Genomic DNA, 24,004 nt, shown 5'->3' on the forward strand with positions numbered 1-24,004 from the left:
GAAACTCATATTTGAAGATAAAAAGAAAATCAATATCGATATAGCTATAAAACAAGACATGAAAATAAAAGTAGAAATAGATACAATGAAAGACCATTAAACCCCATCTAGAAGACCTCAGCATCAAGCAAGGCCTCCCCGTTCTGACAGCTCAATTCCTGCACCGTGGCAGCCAACTCATTCAAAGCCTCATCGACAAACACTGAATCATCCTCACTTCCGACAAGACCAACATTGACCTTGCCCTCCTTCACAAATGAAACAACCTTCATCGGATAAGGAGAATCACCATGAGGATTCAAAATGTCAACCTTGCACACTCCGCCGGCGAAAGGCATGGTATCGAAATCATCCCAATCCTGATGATGAACAAGAGAATCATAGAACTGACCAGTAGACCACTCAACCTGCTGAGCAATCTTCTCGTAACCAAGGAAATCGTACGCAGCCGACTCGGCACTTTGCTTCTGGACATATTGCAAGAGATCCATAGCTGTCCAGTGGGACTCGAAGAGAACACGGATAGGTGTGAGTTGGTAGCAAGGACCAACGATGTTCTCAACATTAGGCAGGTCGATTGTACGGCCAGATGTAACACCTCCGAATGTGACATCTGCCTTGCCGAGACGACGGGCCAGTACCAGCGCCCAGGCTGCTGTGAGCAGGTTCGCGGTAGTGATGTATTCCAGAGGCTGAGCATTCTCGACAGTCTTCGTCTTGAAAACGCCCTTGTCGCCAGCCTTCACGGATGTTCCTTCGAGGACAGACAATGAAGAGCCCTTGAGGAGGTTGCCCCAGTAGTTGATAGCCGTCTTCTGAACGCGCTCATCTGAAACACGACCCATGTACACGGAGAAAGGCTCATGAGCAGCGATCTCACCACCGGTGTAGAAAGTCTCGAGATCCTGAAGCACCTTCGGCAAAGAGACACCGTCGTATTGAGCGTGAGACAAGCCCAGGACGAGGCACTCGCTACCGTTTCGACCCTCAACATGCAAGATCTGCAGGAACGATGAGCCGAGGTTGTAGTCCAGCTCGGCGTGTACGGCGCAGACCTCCTTGACGGACTTTTCGAGATCCTCGTCTGCCAAGTGCTTGGTCAAAGGTGTTTCCATCTCATTCAAGACAACCTGGTAGAACTTAGACTCGTGTTCGATGAAGACTGTGCGCAGGATTTCGTGGGTCTTGATGAGTTCATTGCAAGCGTGGAAGAGCTTCTCGCGGTCAATGCCTTCATCGAAGAACAGCATTGTGTACTGGATAGCAGTGCGAGGAGCGTTGACAGTGGCCTTGATATCCACGACCTGGGAATCGGTCACAGGGGTGACATCGTGAATGGTCCACTCGGGGTTGGCCAGCTTGGGGCGGACAATATCGGACAGGAAGGAGTCCAGGTTCGATTGATCCAGGGTAGAGAAGGGTTTGTAAGGCTTGATGTTCTGCTGGGAAGCCTGGTCGAGCTTCAGGACTCGTGCAGCATCTCCGAGGCGCATGTGCTGGAAGATATCTGCCACGGTCAAGCCGTGACCTTGCGCACGCAAGCTGGATACCAGCTTCATGGCCAGGACGGAGTCACCACCAAGACGAAAGAAGTTGTCATCAAGATCAATTTTCTCTGCCTCCATGCGGAGGATCTTGGCCCAGGCAGTTCGAAGGACGTTCTCCTTGGGGGTCAGGTTGGCCTGTGCCGAGGTCTTCTTCCACGCCTCCTGGAAGCCTTCACGGAGCTTGTCGAGCACATCTGCAGGGATGCTAGAAGCCAGCTGATTGAGAAGGATTTGGTAATCAACTGACTCGGACTCTTCGGGGAACTTATCAACGACCACATAGGCTGAAGGGGCCAGATAGGTGGGAAGAGAATCGTGAATGAACTTATCGAGCTTCTTCAGTCCCAAAGCCAGACTAGAAGTGACGGCTGTACAGGTTGTCGCTTTGCAGCCCTTTGTTCCGATCTCGTGCTTCTCAGCCATGATGTCAACGGTCTTCTCCTTAGAAGCCCGGGGCTGGAGGAGGACAATTAGCTCTGGCTGTTGATCCTTCTGACCTTCCGAGGCTGATTGAACGACCGCAGTAGCAGCACGAACTGTCGGAGGAAGATATTTGGTGAAGTGGGTCTCGAGCTCTGCAATGTTCACTGCATGTCCTTGAACAGGCAAAAGGTTCTCTTTGCGACCGACAAACACCAGGCTTCCATCCTCCTGTAGCCGGACGATGTCTCCTGTGGGCTGAACCTTTCCAGTACGACCACCATAGGCCGAGCTTCCTGCTACGAGCCACGCCGGAGAGTCAAGGGTCTCTCCAGAAAGCATGGCACCCTCTAGCCAAAGCTCACCGACACAGCCAATGGGTGAAAGAAGCGAAGGGTTTCGAACATCAACGACCCAAGGCACCACAGCACTGGGATACGGGGATCCGGCCTTAATGCTTGCATTGGCACGGAGCGTGTTACTGGACCCATCGAGAGACAAAGGAGGGGTCTCATTCCATTTCCAAATCCGATTCAGCTCTGTGGAAGGAATGCAAGAAATCTCATCCAATCTCCTTGAAAGATTGTGGGTCAGCTCGAAGCAAGCAGCCTCCATCTGCGCAAGGATGCGCTCCATCTGTGGAGCCTGAACCAGCGAAGTATCAAAGTTGGCGCGGATCCTGAAGCCTCCCTTTCGGATTCCACAACCGATCATCAGCGGGTAGGGATTGAAGTGAAGAGCTTCGCGAACCACATCGCCAAGTGCGAAACCAAGCTCACCGACTGCAACAGAGTCGGGATCTGGTTGGATGACCAAACCGGTGGGAGCCTCGCATGCATGCTGGGCATCACGGCTGACCTTGCGGATATTCTGCATACCCATATGCTGGTAAGGGCTGCGAGTGAGCACACCAGACTGAACGGCCTGGAGGAAAGACTCGATGGTGGTCTGTCGGTTAACGCGAATACGCACTGGGACAGTAGCGATGAGCGGTCCAACGATACCCTCGACTCCAGGTAGAGAGATATCACGACCAGTGAGAGTCTCGCCAAACACGACATCGTCACTTCCCGAGTATTGAGAGGAAACAAGTGCCCAGGCACCGCGAATCAATGTCGCCAATGTGAAAGGATATCCAGCACCTGTCTGGACTGAGACGGAGTGCTCGACATTGCCATCGGGGTTTGGCACAAAATCTCTTGAAGGGAGACGAGGGAATTGGGGACCGACGGCATTCTTCAGCTCTCGGCGCCAGAATTCTTCCATGGCGCCCTCGTCGGTATCTTTCACCCATTTCACAAACTCTCGCATCTGAGTCTGAATCTCAATCGGCTGCTCTTTCAAAGCATTGCTGACTTGAGCAAGAACTAAAGGCTCGGACCATCCATCGTAGACAACGTGGTGGATTGTCCAAACCATATAATTCTTGCCATCCTCCTCAATAATGGCATATCGGGCGAGGCGATCTCCAAGCTGCATTCTGTCATTCCGATCTTTTTCCAGGTAAGCTTCAAGATTATCCGAATCTCTCCAGTAGATGGTGTCCTGCAGTACAACTTGCTGGAGGCCGGGTTCCTGAAGCTGAGCGAGGCGAGTGCGCAGGATAGGGCTGTTGGTGACGACCTTCTCCCAAGCCGTCTTCCAGGTAGCGACCTCGATATTAGATGGAATAGTCGCGACTCGCTGGGCAACATACGGCTTGACGGACTTCAGGGAGAATGTGAACAGTGACTCTTGCGTAGGTGTGCAAGGGTAAATATCCTCAATGGCAGTCTTCTTGAATCCATAGATCTGAGAGGCCTCGGTACAGGCACTCTCCGCAGCCTGAGAAATCATGGAGAATGCAGGTGTCTCGGTTTGCACTGCAGCTTCGCCATCCAACTTTTCGATAACGCTAGCCATGGCGGCAAGTGATGGGTTGCCGAACATGCCAATCACAGAAAGGTCAAGGCCCTTAGACCGACAGACGGAGACAAGCTTCATTGCTGCCACAGAGTCACCACCCAAAGCAAAGAAGTTATCATTGGGCTTAATGCCTTCCGTATCAAGCTTCAATGTTTGGGCCCAAACATCACGCAACTGCTTTTCCAGGTCGGTCAACTCGCGGTTGGCCGCAGCTCCGTTGTCAGAGTCCAACTGGCGCAGGTCAATGGTTGCTCCAAATGCTCTGAGCTGCTTGCGGTCGGTCTTCCCTGAAATCAAGACTGGGATATCGTTGACCGGGATATAGGCTGTGGGGACCATGTATCGAGGGACGACCTTAGCCAGTTCTGTGCTGACCTTGGGCAGGAATTCGCGCAGCTCATCAGAAGGCTCCGCTGAGTGAACACCGGGGCCGCCTTGCTCCTTCATGGAGGGGGTGGTCACGAATGCAATGAGAGTGGCCTGGCCTCCCGTTCCTTGGGGCACGATAACTTCGGCGATCACGTTGGATTCCGCTGGCAAGATGGCGCGAAGCTGACTTTCGATCTCGCCAAGTTCAACACGCTGACCACGCAGTTTGACCTGGGTATCTTTTCGTCCAGCGAAAACAATGCCACCAGATCCATCGGGATCGTATCGTCCAAGATCACCAGTCTTGTAAAGACGGCCGTGGCGACCAGCATGGCCCTTGTAGCCAGCGACCAGCCATGAAGGGTCCTCGATGAACACGGAAGCAGTCTTTTCGGGGTCACCCAGGTATCCCTGTCCGACGATCGGTCCCTCAACAAGCAATTCACCAACAGCACCAATGGGCATGAGCTGCTCATGATCATTAGGATCCACGATCCACATGGCCGCACCATTGCCGGGTCCAATGGAGAGGTAATCTCTACCTGTAGCAGCACTGCTGTTGATAGTACATCCAATGGTACACTCACAAGGACCATATCCAATGATGATACGAGCGTCCTGGCCCCAGATGTTGGCGTCTCTGGCAGGAACAGCCTCTCCACCAAGACCAAGACCATTGGTGAGCGACTTGATTACATCCGGGTCCAAGATACGGGCCACGGAAGGTGTCATGCCGGCATAGTTGATTCTCATACCTCGGATCACCGCATTGATATCATTCAGGCGATCCTCGTCGGAGGGAATGCAGAGAGTACCACCCTTGGTCAGAGTGCAGAGCATACTGTCAATACTGACATCGAAGGCGTAAGACGCGAAATCAAGGACACGCGAGTCTTCTTTGTAGCCCACAGCCTCGGATCGAGGAATGCAACTGCTAGTATATGTTTCATGCGAGATTGTGACACCCTTCGGTGTACCGGTACTTCCAGATGTAAAGATGATGTACATCAAGGTCTGTGGGGGCACTGTTGGCAATGGGGCAATGACCTCCGTCTTGGGGATATTGGCGAAGGCCTCTGCCTCCACAACGAAAATTTTGTCGCTTGGCATGATCTCTGTTGAGAATTCAAATTGATTTCGAGATGAAACCATTGCCTTTGCACCGACTTGCTTTGCCATATTTTGTAGTCGAGCGAGTGGAAGCGTGGGATCCATGAGCGCAAAGGTTGCGCCTACCTTCATGACGGCAAGTACTGCGACGATGGTCCATTTGGACTTCTCGAAGCACACGGGCAGCACATCATTGAGCTGAACGCCCATCTCTTCCTTGAGTTTCCATGCCGCGTAGGATGACCATTGCTCGATCTCGCCGTATGTCAACTGGCCATCCCATGAATCAATAGCGACCTTGTCGGGGATTTGTTGAGCTCGTTCGGAGAACAATTCGTGTGTTCCGAAGCTGTATGTGGGAGGTAGCTCATGGTTGAGGCGCCAGGTTTCCTCAATGTCGCACTCAACTGGCTTCAAGCTCTCTTCTATGGATGCGGATGGGTTTGCGAGGCAAGTCTTAATAGTGTCTGCGAATTGCTCGACAGTGTGTTTAACGGTATGTTGTAGCATGTTGTCGGTCTGCCATACTGGGCGGATCTGAAGTTGGTCGTTCTCAAAGAGGACCTCGAAGTGCATTGCTCCCTGAAGTTCGCAATTAGTCTTCATTACCCCACCATCGTGATCTCAGGGTATACTCACTTCTTCATTAGCTTCCGCATCGTACGTCAAAGAGCCGGAGCTCAAGATGAGCGACACTGAGTTCCGGGTAGCTCCCAGTTCCGCCGGGGTCACTGTTTTAATGTGTTGTGAAATAGCTGTCGCAATCTGCTCAACGCTGCTGTCCAGGCCCGGGACCAGAGTCTCAGTGGGGAGTTCGTTGTTAACGGACTTAACGCCGGCATCCTCGGCGCGACTCTTGTAGGCCCATTCAAAGCGAGGCAAGGTACCCTCGCGGGTGCGCATTAGCACGACCAGCCAAGCGAGAAGCACAATCTCCTCCTTCATGCCTGAAGGTGTCGAAGCCTCGGGCGCAAGTTCAGCAACCTGGAAGCAGCGGAAGCCGTCGCGATCCACCGGGCGCGACGGCAAGGCAACGCCGTTACTCTGAACTTGATCGCGCAGATCATTCTCGTGGATGAAGCCCATACTGGCGACCGTACTTCTTCTCCGTGAGATCCAGGAACGGATTGAAGCAGGGAACCTTGGAAAAGAGGAGTCGAACCTCGGTCGTCCGTGAGCTTTGCGCAAGTCTTAATTGACGGAAAGGGTATAGTGTAGAATATATAGTCAGGCAACTTGCATGATGCTAGCTGTCCCTTTTTCGTGACGAGCCAACCGCGGGGCAGAAGGAAATATTCCGTACAGTTACTGTATACAGAGCGAGATCGGCAGGTGTGAGTGGATTCGTCATGATGCTTTTGCACGTTTTGGGTCTAAGCGGGGGGTCTCCTGCAGCAAGAAACCTTCGAAATTCTCGTAAAGAATTCCATTCGGTCATTTTCACTGGTCTGTGGTAGTCCATACCAAGGAAATAAAAAACCAAATCCACACAATAACGGGAACCAGAATATTGAATGAATTTGTGAGGAAGAAAATTTTTATCAGATCCGCACGATAGTGGGTCAATCTTATCCGATTGGCGTATTCGTCATGTTTTGGGTTTCAGACTTACAGACACGATGTTACCAAGGTACTGGTATTCAATACCAGAAACAAGAATATCAATCTCTTGGCTCTTTCGACCGCGCCTGGCGCCATGTTGGGTTTCTTGGCTCGCTTGGGGTTTTCCACTAACATACGGGGCTATCACCATTCTCGTTGCCCAAGTCCTCGTCAACATTGCTTAATCTGGTCATTGATCTTTTCCATCTAGGTCTTTATTCTATAATTTCTGGTCAAAGGATCGATTATGTCGGTATAAACCGCGATGTTCCAGTTATGAGTCTTCCTACCGCCCAGAATCGCATCAGCTGAGACTCAAGAATGCTGCCCCATCGGACCCATTTTGTTGACGCGAGAATTACCGATTCACCGATCCAAGGGTGCGGCCCCAGCTGCAGTGTCAGGCAGGTACAGTCGTTCCTATTAGGTCAAGATCGCTGGATAAAACTGCACCCGCACAGATGAAACATGCATTATCATTTAAACGAGGTCATTTGATGCACGTTCAACTAGCACGGTGCCCTATTGCATGCATAAGTGAGTTACAGTAGGGTAGGCTGTTGACCCTGACTAGGAATTTGTGTCCGTTCCAGTCCGAAAGCGGGGGGTCGTGCGCCGATAATCTGATTATTTATGATTATTCTCCGGTCTTACCGCCACAAAATCTAATCTCCTAGGATACCCAAGACGCCGTGTTAGCACCAGAGCTAGACCCACGTTGTGATTTCACGTAAGTAAACGTATGGATACCGGACGGATTTCCCGTATTACTAGCCTTCAATACTCCGTACCACATACTAAATACATACCGCGTAACGCATACTGCAATACGGGTATATTCCGAATACACCGGTGCCCAGCATTGGTGGACTCCCATACATTTGACATTTGTCCGGTCTTCATTTCGGCATGTCCTCTACAGAGTAATACCCCATAATTAAATTTAGCGATGGTGAATCGGGGAAGCGAGAACCCGAATGAGATCATGATGAAGTGGGTCTGTTATGGAAGAGGTTTAGGGCACATCCGTCGCGGTGCCGACACACAGCCGATGCTCGGAAATTAGTTTTAGTTCGATCTGATAACGGGCAAGCTGCATGAACCCCGCGGCTGAATACATAACCCGGTGTCAGTCACTTATCTCTACGGAGATACCTATCCCTCCACAACCTGCCACCTCATACACAATCCCACACGGTCACCACACACAATCCTCACCCACAGCTACAAAATGTACTCCAAGTTCTGGCCAAAAGGGGGTCTCCCAGGAGTTCTGCACCATTACGTTCGTCATCCTCTCCAGCATCTACCTGGTGCGCCAATTGGGCCCCGCGGCATAGCTAACACATCCCAGACCGAATCCCTCGTCACATTCGAATACACCACCGCCGCTGCCCGCAAACCCCACAGTCTCCTCTTCGTCGGCGGTCTCGGCGATGGCCTCGCAACAACATCCTACATGGCTGACCTAGCCAAAGCCCTCCAACCAACCGAATGGTCCCTCTTCACCCTGAACCTCACATCCTCCTACCAATCCTGGGGTCTTGGCCACCTGGATCGCGACACAAACGAGATTGCGCAATGCATTCGCTATATCAAGGATTATAAGACTGAGAAGTTCGGTGAGGGCAAGATCGTCATGATGGGCCACTCAACCGGCAGCCAGTGCGTGATGCACTACCTCTACCGACCGAACCCGCACCTCTCGGCACCAGCCTTCGATGCCAGTCTCGAGCACGCCGACCGTTTACCCCTGGACGGAGCGATTATGCAGGCACCCGTCTCGGATCGGGAGGCTGTGCAGCTGTGCATTGAGCATGGATTCGGCAGTAACTCGCCAGAACAGATGCGGGAGATTTGTGATAAGATGGAGTCTATTGCGAAGGAGGCTTTGAAGGCGGATAGTAAATATGATACTATGCTTCCGCTTGAGTTGACTTCGGCTATCTACCCGTCCAATACGCCTATTAGCTGTCGCCGGTTCTTGAGTCTTTATAGTCCCGAGAGTCCTCATATTCCTGGTGAAGATGATTTGTTCAGTGCGGATTTGAGTGACGAGCAGTTGGCAGCAACATTTGGATTGATTCAGCAACAGGGGCTGTTAAGACATAGACTTATGGTCTTGTACTCTGGGGCCGATCAGGCTATCCCTGGCTGGGTTGATAAGGAGAAGAACCTTGCTCGCTGGAAGAAGGCCGTTGACCACGGCGATAAGTTCCAGATCTGGGATGATAAGCACAGTGCTATTATTCCGAATGCTTCTCATGCCTTGAGTAACGATGATCAAGCCGAGCCGCGCAAGTTCCTTGTTGGCAAGGTGATGGGATATCTGGAAACCGCCCTTGCGAAATAGAAAGCTACGGTCATAAACTAGATGGAGTTGGATGGTCATGCACTTTTAGCCGGTGCTTCTTGTGTCTTTATTTGGGACGCGAAAATGTTTATAGCGAATGAATATCCCATATTGCATAGAATTACACAGTTTCTATGATCCTTTCTATGAACGTACCTCCTTCTATCGAATAGTGAAACCTGTAAGAAGATTTGAATCTCATTGGCGGCACAGTCTCAGCCAAATTAGCTCGCGGCCAACACAGCAACCGACCACGCAGGCATAGTGAATGTAAATGTTCCATCAGAGGCAGTCAGGGTCGATTCCACAGGGGCAACAGGAGTCTCATCAACTGTGTTTGCAGCATTTGCGTCATCATCTCCAACGACTGTAAGCTTTGCAGTGGTCGTTCCATCGATAGTAACACTCAGATCCTGGGTATCACTACCATAGTTGGCCAGCTTCACGAAGTAGGATGAATCGCCGGCACTGGATGCAACCCAGTAGACAGGTCCAAATGCCGAGTCGCTATTCACCTCTTTGACGGTATCTCCAAGATTGGAAGCAAACATCTGTTGAACGTAGTAGCTCGTAGTTTCGATAACCACATTAGGGCTCTGAGTGAATGGAATCAAGTTGGGCTAGGAAGGAATTTGGTTAGCATGTAGATAGGGTATCTTGCTGGGGTCCACATACAGTCCACTGAGTAGAGTTGGTAAGCTGCAGGAGAGGAGCGTACGAGGCCATCTTGATTAGATCACTATTACGCTCCATACCAATCATAAACACAGCCTCGCCCACAGAGCCTTGCATCATGGGGTAGTCGGACCCGGTCTGTGCATACTCTCCAACAAGGTATGTCACGTTGCGGCTAACGTTGTCGAAATAGTTGAATTGCGACACCAGTCCATCGGGACTGTTGTAGTCATGGTAATCCACCATAGATCCATCGGGCATCGAGCTTGGAAGACAGGACTGCTCGTTGGTACTGGCGATCAGAGTCAAATCGGGATAGGCGGCGTGAATTGCATCATAGAATGCGGTGAATCGCTCAGCATACGTGTCACAGCCGCCTCCCAGCATGTCTTCGTTGCCAATCTCCACCATGGTGAGATCCCAGGGATCAGTTTGCCCATTTGCAGCGCGAATTGCACCATATGTTGTGCTTGAGTCGCCAAGAATGTACTACGAGGAGTTAGCGACAGACCTAGATGCAAATCGCATTCACTTACCTCTAGCTCGTGCAACACATCTTCGATATAGGGAGTCAGCGCATCGCCAGTCACTGGAGTACCGGCGCCGGATTCCAAAGCGAAACCATCCCAGACAGCCAGCAAAGGTTTCAGACCCATATCCTCACACCAATAAAAGTACTCGGCAAGACCAAGGCCATCAGTGTTATAGTAGGTCCATGTGCCTGTTTTCAGTACTTGTAAGCCGTCTCTTCGGTGATGTCTTAGTCACTAGCTGCATTGCTTACCCATCCGTCCAGGGCGGTCTTGCACATCTCCGATTGTTTCATTCCACTTCCAGCGATTATCCAAAAATTCGCCCTCCCTATACTAGTATTAACAACTTGGACAAGTTGGACAAGACCTGTGTGGATAGTGACTCACATGTTGTTCCCACCCGGAAATCTCAAGAAGGAAGCCTCTACAGCCTCCAGTACATTAGCAATCCGAGGCTGAAGACCATTGTATCTATATTAGCTCGTCAGTATACTGATAAGTTTTCGAGACGGACATCAAAAACATACCTGCTCTTATAGGTCGTAGGAAACAGCTGAACAAGACCAAAGTACAGCGAAGAGCCAGTCATAGCCGAAGCATCCAAAGACAATTCATAGTAGACATTTCCATCGGGTGCCTTGGTTGTTGACAAAGAAGCATCAATGTACGTGAAGCTGTCTGCGGTCGAAGTGACGGGGATTGAAGTTGATCCATACACTGTCCCAGTGCCATTGCCCACTAGGCTTGCAGTGATATCTCCAGATAAGTCTCCCTTCACCCAGAAATAAGTCTGATGTTCACTCCCGTCCACTGGGATTCCCCAATAGCCGGCGTTGGTGACACCAACGGTTCCAGTAGCATCGCTAGGGACATCCAATCGTAGAGAGTGTGGAATAGCCGAGCTGAGTGGGTTGTCGTAGTCAATGGCGATTGTAGCATCTCCTACAGTGCCCCAAGCAGTTAAGTTTGGATCATTGCCTTGCAGGCCATTGTTTTGCAACATCTGGCCATAGAGGCCTCCATCACCAGAGTGGTTGATATCCTGTGGAATGATCAGCGTTTTCCCTCAATCTTTGGACCCGGCACTCCTACTTCAAACATAAAGCCATACATGAGAGGGCTTGAAGCATTTCCTCCACTTGTAGAGACTTCAAGCGAAATACCTTGCGCAGCTTGGAAAAGTCCATTGCACAGGGCAAGGGCACCAAGCCCAGGCTTCAAAGAAGAAAGTCTCTTGAAAACCATTTTTTTACGCCTGATGAATTCTTTGACTTGAAAATTCTATCATACCATGCAGATTGTCCTTCTTATACGTTCTAACCCGGTACATGGAATTAACCGAGAAGAAGCGCATCTTTACCCTCGATCTGTGATCGTCCTTCCGCATCAACTACCCCTTTCTCCCGAGGACGCCTGTATATCATCCGACAATAGCATCAGCCAATGCCATTGAACCGAAGGTGGAGATGTCTAAGACCTGCTTGACGTCTACCAAGACTGTCCAAGAGTGCAAACATGTCATCCTCGGTCGGTCGGTTACCCCGCAGAATATATCGAGGCACCGAACCAAGCGTGAGCTTTCAAGGAATGCTCAAGTGGAGACGAAGTAGTATTCAGGTTTTCGGCTCGTTCACGGCATATCGTAGATGGATCTCACGGTCAAACCTCGGGGGATCATCCGAGTCTCCATGGCCGGAATGCGGGGTCAGGAACTCCATACCCCTGACGATGGCTTTCGGAAGAGGCACTCGTACAGATCGGTGGCTGATGCCAGCTGCTGCTTATTTTTCAGCCAGCAAGCCATCTTTACGCATGCGCGTGAGGGAACCACGGCATGCCAACACCCTGGTCATTCTCGGATTTCTGTTCAGCCTTTGTTGCAGGTATCGTGCATATGCGACCATGCCTATTCGCGGGGTGAAAGTGTAGATCGGTTGTGTCTGGCAAAACCCCGGCGGAGTAGCTTTTGAATCCACAGGGTCTCCATAATTACCCCATCTGAGCGCAGCTCATTGGTTGATGCGGGGAATAATTTAGATCCCTCTATGTTGTTCTTCATGTAGATCATCAGAAATCATGGTCAACTGTACCTGATGACCGTGTCTATGGGTTAATCTCGCGTTTTATTGGTGCGTCTTTTATGCAAACTCACTGGCTACCGATTTCAAGTGGGACAAGATATGTAGTGAGCCAGATCAAAGCTATCATACTTCCAAGAAGCTCATGGTTGCGACGGGTATGACCGTGGGTTAGACCACGGCTTGTAGCGTGAAAGCTTGCTACTGATACACAAGGATGCAATCAAAGGTGAGCATTGCTCGACCATAGTATGTGGAGATTGTAAAAAAATCGCCAACGGAAGGATTTGAACCTCCGCTCTGTCAAGGTCCCGAGCCCTCTGTCCGAATATTCCAAGAACTACCGACCTTGCGACCCATTGTGGATAACGATATAAGGATATCATGGGCATTCGGTAGCCAGGATTCGAACGTCGGGGCGGTGGTTTGGGGTTGACCGTGTTAACCACTACACTACGTCGGCTGGTTGTTAAGTGAGAAAAACAAACCCCATATATAGCCGAATACGCTAACCCGTATTAGTAGTTGATCGCCATTATTGTCTCCACCCATTTCTCCACCAACCAATATTCTGCACCCATGCAGCCCAAACAAAGCAATTCGAGCAACTCTTTTGAATCTGTGTAAAAAGCGCTTGAAAAGGGAAACTGCAATCATGAAAATCGAAGTTTCATGGGCTGTGCATTACAAAATATCATGGGAAAAGCAATGAAGTCGCAGCGCCACGGCGAAAAGATACTTGCTGCAGTCCACCGTGTTTACAAAGCTAAGCAAACGGCGGCACGTAGAAACCAAGCAACCGCCCTGATCTGCCCCAACCCCATTGATAACTCAACTAAGGGGTGAAAATGTTACATTATCATATGAGAGCTAATTATAAATTGCATGATTTGTAGGCTGTGCAAACTGCTTAATGTGTTTTTGTGGCTAGGTCTCTTCAGCCCAGTCCATGAAGAGTACGTATACATCCTAGCCTGACGCCCGCCTGGGCATAGTTCTTCATATATTTCTGAGCTATTCCGAGCATTTGTCCATCATCCATGAAAATGGAACCACTCAAAACTTATCATTGAAAGTGATTTTAAATTGTTTCATTCCGCTAACGATAGCGGAAGTTATCCGCGAATAATAGGGCTGTAGATAACTGAGTGTTTCAGCCTCCAGCCAGCTTATCATGAAGGGCCGGAGATGTTTACGCGCTACTTAAGCCCCTCAGCAGGAGAACCTCGGAATATACAACTAATTCCGTAAGTCAAAGCCGGCGTATTTCCCCTTTAGCCTTGAATTTGCGCAGAAATCGGTCTTGGGCCGCTCCAGCACAGACACCGGCACCATACGAAATCCACCACTCGGCGCAGCAAAATCAGCCCACATGCCTTTATTCTCAGCTTGATATTAATTGCACAAAGATAGCCCCACATGCGGTTTAACCTTATTGATTCATTTCTGCATGAGTTAAGCATTTTCTAGAAAGGTTGTCCGCCCGTGCCGCACCAATTTCATAGGCCCATTTCCACGAATGAGTCTTGGCCGGAGATGAGGGCGAAGCTTGTTCCTGATTATAAATAGATCGCCCGCTGCTGCTGTTTTCAGTCTTAATCCTCACCGACTCTTCTTCGTGACAACTCGTGATCATGTATCTTCGGCAATTCACAGTACCGGTGGCGCTTTTTGCAGCACTAGCCTCCGGATATGCAGATCCGGAAGGCTGCTCTGGTGCATGTGTTGTGTATGACCCCACGATCATTCAAAGATCCTCTGACAGTAAATACTTTCGTTTTTCTACTGGCAATGAGATTTCTTATGCTAGTGCATCGAGCCTTTTGGGGCCATGGACAACTATTGGATCTATGCTGCCGGATGGCTCGTCCATTGACCTGGATGGGAACACGGACCTTTGGGTGAGTTTCCCTCTCAAAACATCTACCTTGCCTGGCAACAGTTGTGTCATCGGGATGCGATTGATCTTCATTCCCAGGTCTTTCCATTTCTAACAATCTATTTACGATAGGCCCCTGATGCCCATTACATAGACGGTCTCTACTATGTCTACTACGCCGTCTCGACATCTGGCTCACAAGACTCTGCAATCGGTCTTGCAACCTCCGAGACCATGGAGCTAGACTCCTGGACGGATCACGGGTCTGTCGGTATCCAGTCCTCGTCTTCAAAAATTTACAACGCGATTGATCCTAGTCTGATTGAAGTCGATGGCACCTATTACATGAACTTTGGCTCATTCTGGGACGACATCTACCAAGTGAAGATGAACTCTGCCGCGACTGCTGCCAGTGGATCTTCATATAATATTGCCTACTATCCAGATGGTACCCACCCAGAGGAAGGTTCCTACATGTACAAATATGGCGATTACTACTATCTGTTCTATTCGTGGGGTATTTGCTGTGACTACGATGTTGATTTGCCTGCCTCGGGTCAGGAATACCACATCAAGGTCTGTCGGTCGACTTCTGCGACTGGTAGCTTTGTAAGTTTCCTTGATGCATACTTCCTACCCGACTTGATTGCTAATGTCTACTAGGTCGATGCGGATGGCACTGACTGCACTGATGGCGGTGGCACTATCGTGTTGGAGAGTCACGGAGAGGTTTATGGACCCGGTGGACAGTGAGTGGCACCCTTGATGGTCATGATCACTCTACAATATAGACTAACACTGTGCAGGGGTGTATACGATGACCCGACGTATGGTACTGTGCTGTACTATGCCTACACAGACACCAGCATTGGTTATGCCGACGACGAGAAGCAGTTTGGCTGGAATGTTATTGACTGGTCTACTGGATGGCCTGTCGTCTAAGTGGGCCAAGCGAAGCATCTTGATGATTATAGTCAAGCGCTGCCCCAACACTGAACCTGCCTCCACTGAAATTACGTGTATCGGATTATTGGAACAATTAAGCTCCGCGTGCCATCATTCTTGATGCCCGTTTCCAAATTAAATTGCATAAAGCATCAGGGTCCAGCCCGGGTAGGTTAGATCTTGCCGCCAAGGCCCAGCCCAAGTGGCAAGAAATCGTGGAAACGATTATCCTCGTCATGCCTGCGGATTATAACTGGCTAAGAAACAATTCTTGGTCCGTCAGCCGTATGCAAGACCCTCGCCTAGTGATTCCGTTAAAACACTAGCTCTGCCAAGACGACGCCCCGGCGGGTGGTCCAGGGCAATTTCAGCCGATTGCTGACAGTCAAACCTATTGGTCGTATTCAAGGCATATAGTTGCGGGACTCTTAGCCAAGAGAGACGGGGACTGGAAGAGAAATGGTCACATTGGCTGTCACCCTCGTATTCAGCCTGCGGGCTGTATTTGCCTTGATAAATCTCACTTCAAGAAACCGTCCTCTCTATCAGTCCTTTTCCCTTTTACATTTACATACACCCACGTTTCAACTTTGAAAATGGTATGGAATATGTCTCACTTTCCCACTTGGGCTTGAACTAAAGATCTCATCTGTGGTAGGACGGGGAGCAGTACGAGTTTCCGTTCCTACAGGAAGTTTATACCCCACACGATGCTGCAAAAGTCGAGTATGATTGACCTTCCACGCTTTGAGGCTCCTATGGAATGTATGACTGATATTTATCACGTATAGCTTCGTTTTTGTTCATGGGCTGAATCCTCGTGGTCGGAATGATCACCCTTTCGAGACATGGAGGCATGCGAACGGCAAGTTCTGGCCGACGGATTTCCTGGCCGAAGACATGCCGTTCGCTCGCGTGTTTGTTTATGGTTATAACTCCAATATCACCAACGCTCAAACTATGTCGACGGCCAGCATCAAGGACCATGCGAACACACTTTTGAATCTTTTGGATATGGAGCGAGACCCCTCGATGGCAAGAATCACCTCAGAGGATTGAAAGGCAATGAGCTGACTTCTAGTAGTATTCATTGCCACCGAAGATCATTTTTATTGGACACAGTCTCGGTGGCTTGGTTATAAAGCAGGTAGAATGATATCTAGTGCTCAAAATCGCGTGGTCAGTGGCTAACATGATTCGGAATTTCCATAGGCACTTCTCAATGCAAAGGAGGACCCCAAGTACAACTCTATCCGCACAGCTACATCTGGGCTTGTCTTCTTTGGAACTCCGCACCGAGGCGCGAAAGCTGTTGAGCTGGGAAAGATCGCGGCTAGGGTAGCGCGATTTATCTCAAAAGGCCAAGCTAGCAATGACCTTCTTGATTGTTTGGAACACAACTCCCTCTTCACGCGACAAATGTCCGATCGATTTCGACACCAGCTAGAGGACTACCGCGTTGTCAGTTTCATTGAGGGAAAGGAAGTCCAAATCGCAGGTGTGGGTCCGGCATCTCTCAGCCATGTAAGTACTTGAGATCTACTGCCATCTATGCCGGTATCTAATTGGAATAGTTGGTCGTGGACGAAGAGTCCGCCGTCCTGGGTCTTTCTGGATTGCGCGAAACCCAACTAAAGCTCGATGCAGACCATTCGCAGATGTGTAAGGTAGCAGCCCGGGGTCCCATGTACAAGCTCATTAAGGGAAACATCAAACAATTAGTTGACCAGGCTATGCTGGCGGATCAAGGATTTATCCCTCAAGCGACACCTCATCCGGCAGCAGGTCGATCCCCGCCTCCGGTACCACCTCGCATGCATTCCAACAGCAGTACACCATATGCACCCCCTGGACGATCCAGTGAGCCGGCACAGAGAATAACGGGGACAATATTTGTTGCTCTGGATAGGGACCCCCGATCTATAAGGTCTGCAGAATTGAAAAACGTTGCGAAATGGGAAGAAGCTCGGAAGATCGATTATGAGGTCTTCCAGGAATATCTCAGAACGCTTGGTGCAGATCATATCAGCACCTTGACCATGGGATATCAGTTGGCGGAAGTAGAGCTAGAAGGAAGCTACGTCGCCAAAGCAATCGAATGGGGCCAGTGGGTATCCGAGAATGCGCAGCGGGTATTTGGAACGCGACATGCATTATCCATGAAGACAGAGAGCCTGATGGCCGAAATTATCTGTGCCAAGGGCAAATATTCAGAAGCTGAGTCGATTTGTGCAAACGTGCTAGCTCGACAACAAATGACAATCGGCGAAGACCACTTCGACACCTTGGAAACGCGTCGCCGATTGGGTATGGCATACAACGGGCTAAATCGACGAGAGAACGCCCTCATGACCGCAGAAAAGATCACGGAGACCTACAAACGTCTGTTAGGCGATAATCACATCAGAGTATACGCTGCTATTCTGGACACGCTCGAATGGGTCCTCTATAATCACACGGAATCCACCTATGTCACGATCCACCTGCAACCCGATGTGAGACAAGCAGTGGATATCCTCCCAAGCGTTCACGAGGAGCTCAAATCCGCTCTAGGACAGGTGCATCCAGTCACCATCCGGGCCCTTTCGCTTGTAGGCCGAGGATTGACGCGCGCACAACAAACCGTCGAAGCATCTGAGACACTCCGTCGAGCCCTCGCGCTTTCCGAGGAAGCCTTTGGCCCCGACCACCCCCAGACAATGGATGTTGTCAGTAGCATCGGAATTATGTATATGTTCCAGGGGCCTCAGTACATGATTGGCGCGAACACGAGGGCCGAGGCACGTCCATGGTTGGCTCGCTACCTTGAATGGACGGAGCGGCGCAGGGGCATAGATAACCCAGAAACGCAAATCATCCTAGAGATGCTTGGCAATGTGCACTTCCAAGCGGCGGAGTACGCACCCGCGCAAAAATATTATGAGCGTGCGTTGGCTGCTTATGGGGGGACAAGTTCGACTGTGACGCAGCGGATCAGTACTAATCTGCAATTGTGTCGGGCTAATACCATGTTTACCAATCGTGGTACGACAGGAATCGGAGGGTTTCTGTCCTCTCTGCAGCGGTACTAGTTTTAGGGTTGGGCGTTTGGGGTTGACTAGGAATGTACGCGTTTTACTGTGAAGCTTTGGAAGTATGGTGATAATTATGGGCATATTGTTATTTCCACGCAGCTGATTAACTGGCCAGGTGCGGGGTATCATGTCTTAAACATGCATGCAGCATGACTAGTCTTTCGTATCATATTGTATCATAAATGCCCCTCATTCATGCTGGGCAATGGTATCATGGGGATTCTAGTTGGAGAACTTGTCGGGGACATTCTTGCTGTACGTAGAAGAATGGTTAGTACCGTATTGAATTTGCCCCAGCGATCTGCAGAGTACTTACCCAGTAGCACCCTCGAACTTCTCACGCACGGTATCGGTAATCTTCTCGTTTGTAGAGCGCATCTTAGCGGGGTCGACCTTGCCGCCGCCGTACTTCTTTTCAACGGAATCGAGACCTAGAAAGAATTAGACGATGAAAGTGCTTTGCTTATAATGTGTACTCACCCTTGTCAAGATAATCCTCATTACCAGCAGCCTGGTTGGTGTTCGAGCCGGAGGAGCTGCTGCCACCGCCGAGCTTGGATGCGAGACCAGAAAGCTTATCCATTGTGTGTGATGATAAAGTTGTTTGAAAGTTGTTTGGAGATCAAAGTTGAAGTAGATGTGAAGGTGGAAAAGTAGAGGGAAAGGAGGATCAATTTATACAATCGTCTACATCATGGGGACAGCGATTTGGTTTGGAATCGTCATTGCTGTGCTCAGATCGATCGATAATTTTGGATGGCTGCCCCACGGACCCCTTCTTTGTTGATGCTCTGTGGCTAGGTCATATTAGCTAGACTTTTTTGGATCTGAGGTCATTGTTGCCGATCAGATCAAGTTAGTGAGGATCATTGGATGTGGCGCAGGAGATACAGCATTGACTGACGTCATAGAGTTTTCTCTAAAATAACTCATCAGCCTCAGGCGAGACAAATGTACGCCGCATAAATAAGGCACGATTAAGGCAACCAGCTCTGCGCTCAAATCAGCATCTCGACTGTCGATCACTTTCTGTCCGGCTTTTGCTCCGAGTTGGGGTTGCAGGCGGAGATTCCCGACTTCTAGCACGCTTGGGCCCTGCCTATACTCGCCTACTGTCTGGATGCTTGACTATGGGAATGGTTGTCTTCGCGGATTTCAATGCATTTGTTATCGCGTGTTGGTTGGACGACATGATCTCAAAAAGCAATCGAAATGGATCCAGCAGTTTGTTAATATTTAGCAGAATGTGAATATCTCGGGCTGCGCTTCACCGAGCAAGACCATTCCCCCGCGCTCCACTTTCGGTCACAGAATCCCACCAATTTCCCCATGGGTAAACAACCAATAGAAGGCTCCGGAGGCCCTGAATCAAACCATATTCTTTCAATCCAGACCCTGAACGGCAGGATGTGTTGCTCTCACGAGCTATTCTTTGTCTTTTCCCCACGGGGCACTTGACATCTTATCGGAGTTGCACCGAGCGACCTGTACTTCCTAGTCTCTTGACGGGTTTCCTATAAAAGAAATCCATTTGCAGGGCGTGAAAAGATCACTTTTTTGTTTTGAAGTACAGATTTTTTGCGTCAAAGCCATGGCCAAGTCAGACGCAGAGCAAATTGAATACCAGGAGACATCCGCCAAGGGCGCCGAGCTTGAACAAGATGCGCTCTATCAAGCCTATGTCTCGAAAAGTCCCGAATGGCATCAGAAGATGACTCGCTCTCTTTTACGCAAGGTGGACATCCATCTTTTGCCATTCTTGATCTTGATGTATCTGCTCAATTTCCTAGACCGCAAGTAAGAACTTCAGCCTGCAAAAATCCTTTCTCTTTCGAAGTTACTGATGATTCTCGTACCAGCAATTTGTCACAAGCGCGTCTAGGATCCCTCGAGAAGGATCTAGGAATGAAAGGCACCGACTATAACTTAGCTACGAGCATTCTCTTTGTTGGATATCTGTTGATGCAGCTGCCATCTAATCTTCTTCTGACTCAAATTCGACCTTCACTGTTTCTGGGAATTGCCATGGCCATTTGGTAAGGTTTGAAGAAAGTATCAATGGAGAGTGGAAATGAAATACTTATTGCTCATATAGGGGTGTAATTTCTGCTTGTCAAGCTGCGGTTCAGTCATTCGCAGGCCTTGTCGTTACAAGATTCTTCCTTGGCTTTGTCGAAGCCCCATTTTTCCCAGGTGCTGTCATGCTAATGTGAGTGCTGGCGCCAGAACACATTATTCGCAGCCTCTAACTAGCTTTCATAGGTCGAGTTGGTACACCAGGAAGGAGTTGAGTGTCCGTATCGCGTGGTTCTATGCGGGCAGCTCGCTAGCAAACGCTTTTGGTGGGTTGATTGGAGCTGGCGTCTTGGGTAACCTAGATGGTGCACATGGCCTCGCTGGATGGCGTTGGCTATTCATCATTGAGGGGAGTATTACTACGGGAGTATCTCTACTTGCAGCGTGAATTATTCCAATCAGTTGCTCTCGATTCCTCCTTTCTAACCATTCATAGTATCTTCCTCCCAAACTACCCTGCAACCACCTCATGGCTAGACGCCCAGGAGCAAGCATATGCACAATGGCGCTTGATTGACGATGCAGGGGAAGCCGATGATGCGAAAACCAGTAGCATCAAGGAAGCACTGGCTTTGGTATTTGCTGACAAGCGTATCTACCTCTTCATCTTGCTTCAGCATGTGTCGCTCCTCTCCCAGAACTTCCAGTACTTTTTCCCAACCATTGTGCAAACACTTGGGTACAATGACATTGAGACTCTGTTGATCACTGCGCCTGTCTGGATTGCCACTTTTTTCGTCTCACTTATCGTCACTTGGTCATCTGGCAAGACGAATGACCGCAGCTGGCACATTATTTGTTTGATGATGGTCAGTGTGGTAGGAGGAGTGATCTGCACCGCAACAACAAACACCGGCGCAAGGTTCTTCGCCATGTTCCTGTAAGTCACTCGAGTACTCTACAAACTTCCTTGGGATATATCACTAACCCCGCCAGGATGCCAATGGGTGCTGTGTCCGCGTACCAGATTATCCTCGCCTGGGTCGCAAATTCCTTCCCTAGACCTTTGGTCAAGCGATCTGCTGCTATTGCACTGGCCAACATGATTGGTAATACTGCTTCAATCTATGGAAGCTACATGTGGCCTGACTCGTCTGGTCCTCGATACATCCCGGGCGGTAGCGCTACTGCTGCGATCGCATTACTAGTTGCTCTCGTGGCTCTTGTCATTCGTCTCGTTCATGTGAAGATGAACAAGCAGTTAGAAGAGGCGGAGTCCTCGCAAGATATCACTCCTTTGGATACCAATGGCCTGGAAAGTCGTGCCACTGGCTTCCGTTATATCCTTTGATTCATTCCACGACATCCATGCTTTGCTGTGCCGATTTGCTGTGTTAGCTGTCCCAGTACTGCTGGTATATAACCCAGATAGAGTAGAGGAGCTAAAATATACCCAAGACTTACCTTTATCTATATTGATGGTGATCAGTGCTTGTTCTCCTACTTGTTCGCTTCCAACGTGACCGCGGGGGCCAGCATACTACTTCCCCGCCTCGGCAGATTCTCACCAGCACAGATATTGATGAAAACGTTCCACAAAGCCATTGGTTTTCATTGTGCAGTTGTTCAAATGACTGTCAGTTTTGAAGTTGATATAGCCTGTGGCGCGAGCTGCAAATGTGTGTTAATCCGTAGCGGGGCAGCCTGTATTCGTCATCAAAGCCCAATCAGAATGCACGTTATCTGGCGCGGAGTCAAGTCAGGCATTGTGCCACCTTCCGCCCATAAATACTGTTTCTTAAAGATACTTCGAGCGTGATGCTCCAGCTTCTCCTGAGATTCCCCAGACAGACCATAATCAAAAGTTCTTTTCATCTCTTCAGACGTGCCTGAAGCAAGCTATACATAAGAGTCCACCATACACGCTGATCAGCATCAACAGGAGACTGAACTTCGCCTCCAGAATGGTGAGTATTCAATCAATCTACGAACACAAACTGAACATGCTGACTAGATTAGGCTAAACACGAGGAATCTTATTCTGCCGCTTTCACGTCAATTCCCATCCTGGACTACTCTCAGACGCTATCTCCATCGACGAAGTCGGACTTTCTTAACAAGCTCCGCGAGGCTCTAATTAATGTTGGATTTTTCTATCTCGAGAATCCGCCTGTCTCTCCTGCATCTCGGTCTCTGCTAATCGAGAAAGGGCTGGACCTTTTTGAGTTGCCTTTAGAAAAGAAAGTAGAAATTGAAATGGTGAATAGCCCTCATTTCCTCGGTTACTCTAGACTGGGAGCTGAGATCACTACTCTTAAAACCGATCATCGCGAGCAGTTTGACGTGGGTTTTCCTCTTATCCTTCACCTAGCGTTATACTAACATACCCTAGTTTGCTACTGAGCTGCCTGCTCCCGGTCCTGAGGAGCCACTCTATAGAAACATCGTTGGTCCAAACCAGGTATGAACTATGGATGATTCCTCGTGCCTTTTGACTAAGTCTTAACGATCTCAGTGGCCCGATAAAAATGCGATTCCAGGATTTCGCCAGACGCTAGAACATTATATCGAAGAAGTCACCGAATTCGCAGCAAGTTTCACAAAACTCATTGCAGAGGCTCTAGATCTTCCGCCAACGGCTTTAGATCAAGCCTTCAGTATCCCTCAACAGCACAAAATAAAGCTCATCAAATATCCTCTCCCACCGACAGCCAATGACAACGACACTGGCTTTCAAGGCGTTGGTGCACACAAAGACTCCGGCTTCCTTACCTTCCTTCTCCAAGCCACACCACACCATGGCCTAGAAGTTCAAAACAAAGCCGGAGCATGGATCTCAGCACCGCCAATTCCGAATTCCTTCGTCATCAACATCGGCCGAGCGCTCGAGGCATTAACAGGAGGTATTTGTACAGCCACCACCCATCGTGTCAGCCTCCGGCCTGAGAATTTCATGGATTCAGAGGGAAACCCCCTTGGACCTCGATTTTCCTTTCCTTTCTTTCAAGGCGTGAATCCCGATCTCTCTGCCGACAAGATCAACCTCGTCATCCCGGATCACATCCGAGACCTGGTCAAAGACGACAAAGTGAAATCTGACGCTGAAGCAACCTTCAATGCAATGTTTCAAACAAGCATTGGTGAAGGCACTTTTGTCGCTCGAATCACCAGTCACCAAGATGTTGGCCAACGATGGTATCCAGAGGTCCTGACAAGGGCTCTAAAAGGGCAACAGGATTTTGTGGCCTGATGACCCCCACCTTTTAATATCGTGATAATGAAAGGATCATCTTTCCTTTATTAGTTAGGCGTGGGAATTGATAGAAGATCGGCACATGTAGGATCGGTTGGTTGTAGTGCGGTCGCCGTGCGGGGTTTGGCTGCAGGAATGATGCAACAGTCGCGTCTTAGAACTAACAGGCGCGATTTGATAGCCTCAAGGGAAATGCATAAATAACCTTGTTTATTCTGTATTTGTTATTTTCTTTTCCATTAAGG

General features: G+C 49.5%; 8 protein-coding genes across 8 annotated transcripts; 5 read left to right on the forward strand and 3 right to left on the reverse strand.

Moving 5' to 3' along the window:
* Positions 1 to 107: 107 nt before the first annotated feature.
* sidD (nonribosomal peptide synthase SidD) lies at positions 108 to 6,437 on the reverse strand (the record flags this gene model as incomplete). Its single annotated transcript, XM_057066262.1, has 2 exons — positions 108 to 5,933; positions 5,991 to 6,437. The coding sequence occupies 2 exons, from the start codon at positions 6,435 to 6,437 to the stop codon at positions 108 to 110; spliced, it is 6,273 nt and encodes a 2,090-aa protein (XP_056919943.1).
* Positions 6,438 to 8,083: 1,646 nt separating this feature from the next.
* sidJ (putative siderophore biosynthesis lipase/esterase) lies at positions 8,084 to 9,398 on the forward strand. The gene is made up of 2 exons (XM_057066263.1): positions 8,084 to 8,238; positions 8,308 to 9,398. The coding sequence occupies exons 1-2, from the start codon at positions 8,185 to 8,187 to the stop codon at positions 9,304 to 9,306; spliced, it is 1,053 nt and encodes a 350-aa protein (XP_056919944.1). The 5' UTR covers positions 8,084 to 8,184; the 3' UTR covers positions 9,307 to 9,398.
* Positions 9,399 to 9,530: 132 nt separating this feature from the next.
* Positions 9,531 to 11,759, reverse strand: N7503_006717 (Arabinosidase A; the record flags this gene model as incomplete). The annotated part of the gene is made up of 7 exons (XM_057066264.1): positions 9,531 to 9,926; positions 9,982 to 10,470; positions 10,518 to 10,702; positions 10,766 to 10,842; positions 10,902 to 10,985; positions 11,042 to 11,556; positions 11,607 to 11,759. 7 exons carry the CDS (start codon positions 11,757 to 11,759, stop codon positions 9,531 to 9,533), a joined length of 1,899 nt encoding a protein of 632 aa, XP_056919945.1.
* A 2,467-nt stretch (positions 11,760 to 14,226) lies between these two features.
* abnA (putative extracellular endo-1,5-alpha-L-arabinase) lies at positions 14,227 to 15,413 on the forward strand (the record flags this gene model as incomplete). Its single annotated transcript, XM_057066265.1, has 4 exons — positions 14,227 to 14,493; positions 14,604 to 15,080; positions 15,135 to 15,220; positions 15,278 to 15,413. 4 exons carry the CDS (start codon positions 14,227 to 14,229, stop codon positions 15,411 to 15,413), a joined length of 966 nt encoding a protein of 321 aa, XP_056919946.1.
* A 599-nt stretch (positions 15,414 to 16,012) lies between these two features.
* Positions 16,013 to 18,487, forward strand: N7503_006719 (LipA and NB-ARC domain protein; the record flags this gene model as incomplete). The annotated part of the gene is made up of 6 exons (XM_057066266.1): positions 16,013 to 16,015; positions 16,075 to 16,142; positions 16,208 to 16,451; positions 16,501 to 16,563; positions 16,629 to 16,940; positions 16,991 to 18,487. 6 exons carry the CDS (start codon positions 16,013 to 16,015, stop codon positions 18,485 to 18,487), a joined length of 2,187 nt encoding a protein of 728 aa, XP_056919947.1.
* A 225-nt stretch (positions 18,488 to 18,712) lies between these two features.
* Positions 18,713 to 19,073, reverse strand: N7503_006720 (uncharacterized protein; the record flags this gene model as incomplete). The annotated part of the gene is made up of 3 exons (XM_057066267.1): positions 18,713 to 18,743; positions 18,807 to 18,921; positions 18,971 to 19,073. 3 exons carry the CDS (start codon positions 19,071 to 19,073, stop codon positions 18,713 to 18,715), a joined length of 249 nt encoding a protein of 82 aa, XP_056919948.1.
* A 1,008-nt stretch (positions 19,074 to 20,081) lies between these two features.
* Positions 20,082 to 21,857, forward strand: N7503_006721 (putative MFS transporter; the record flags this gene model as incomplete). The annotated part of the gene is made up of 6 exons (XM_057066268.1): positions 20,082 to 20,287; positions 20,350 to 20,526; positions 20,586 to 20,699; positions 20,753 to 20,950; positions 21,003 to 21,446; positions 21,503 to 21,857. 6 exons carry the CDS (start codon positions 20,082 to 20,084, stop codon positions 21,855 to 21,857), a joined length of 1,494 nt encoding a protein of 497 aa, XP_056919949.1.
* A 613-nt stretch (positions 21,858 to 22,470) lies between these two features.
* On the forward strand, positions 22,471 to 23,756 carry N7503_006722 (isopenicillin N synthase family dioxygenase; the record flags this gene model as incomplete). The annotated part of the gene is made up of 4 exons (XM_057066269.1): positions 22,471 to 22,473; positions 22,526 to 22,849; positions 22,899 to 22,967; positions 23,022 to 23,756. 4 exons carry the CDS (start codon positions 22,471 to 22,473, stop codon positions 23,754 to 23,756), a joined length of 1,131 nt encoding a protein of 376 aa, XP_056919950.1.
* Between the last annotated feature and the right edge of the window lie 248 nt (positions 23,757 to 24,004).

This window comes from Penicillium pulvis (genome assembly GCF_028828015.1).
Source record: "Penicillium pulvis strain IBT 33274 chromosome Unknown contig_5_segment0_segment0, whole genome shotgun sequence".
In the NCBI taxonomy this organism is placed as follows: domain Eukaryota; kingdom Fungi; phylum Ascomycota; class Eurotiomycetes; order Eurotiales; family Aspergillaceae; genus Penicillium; species Penicillium pulvis.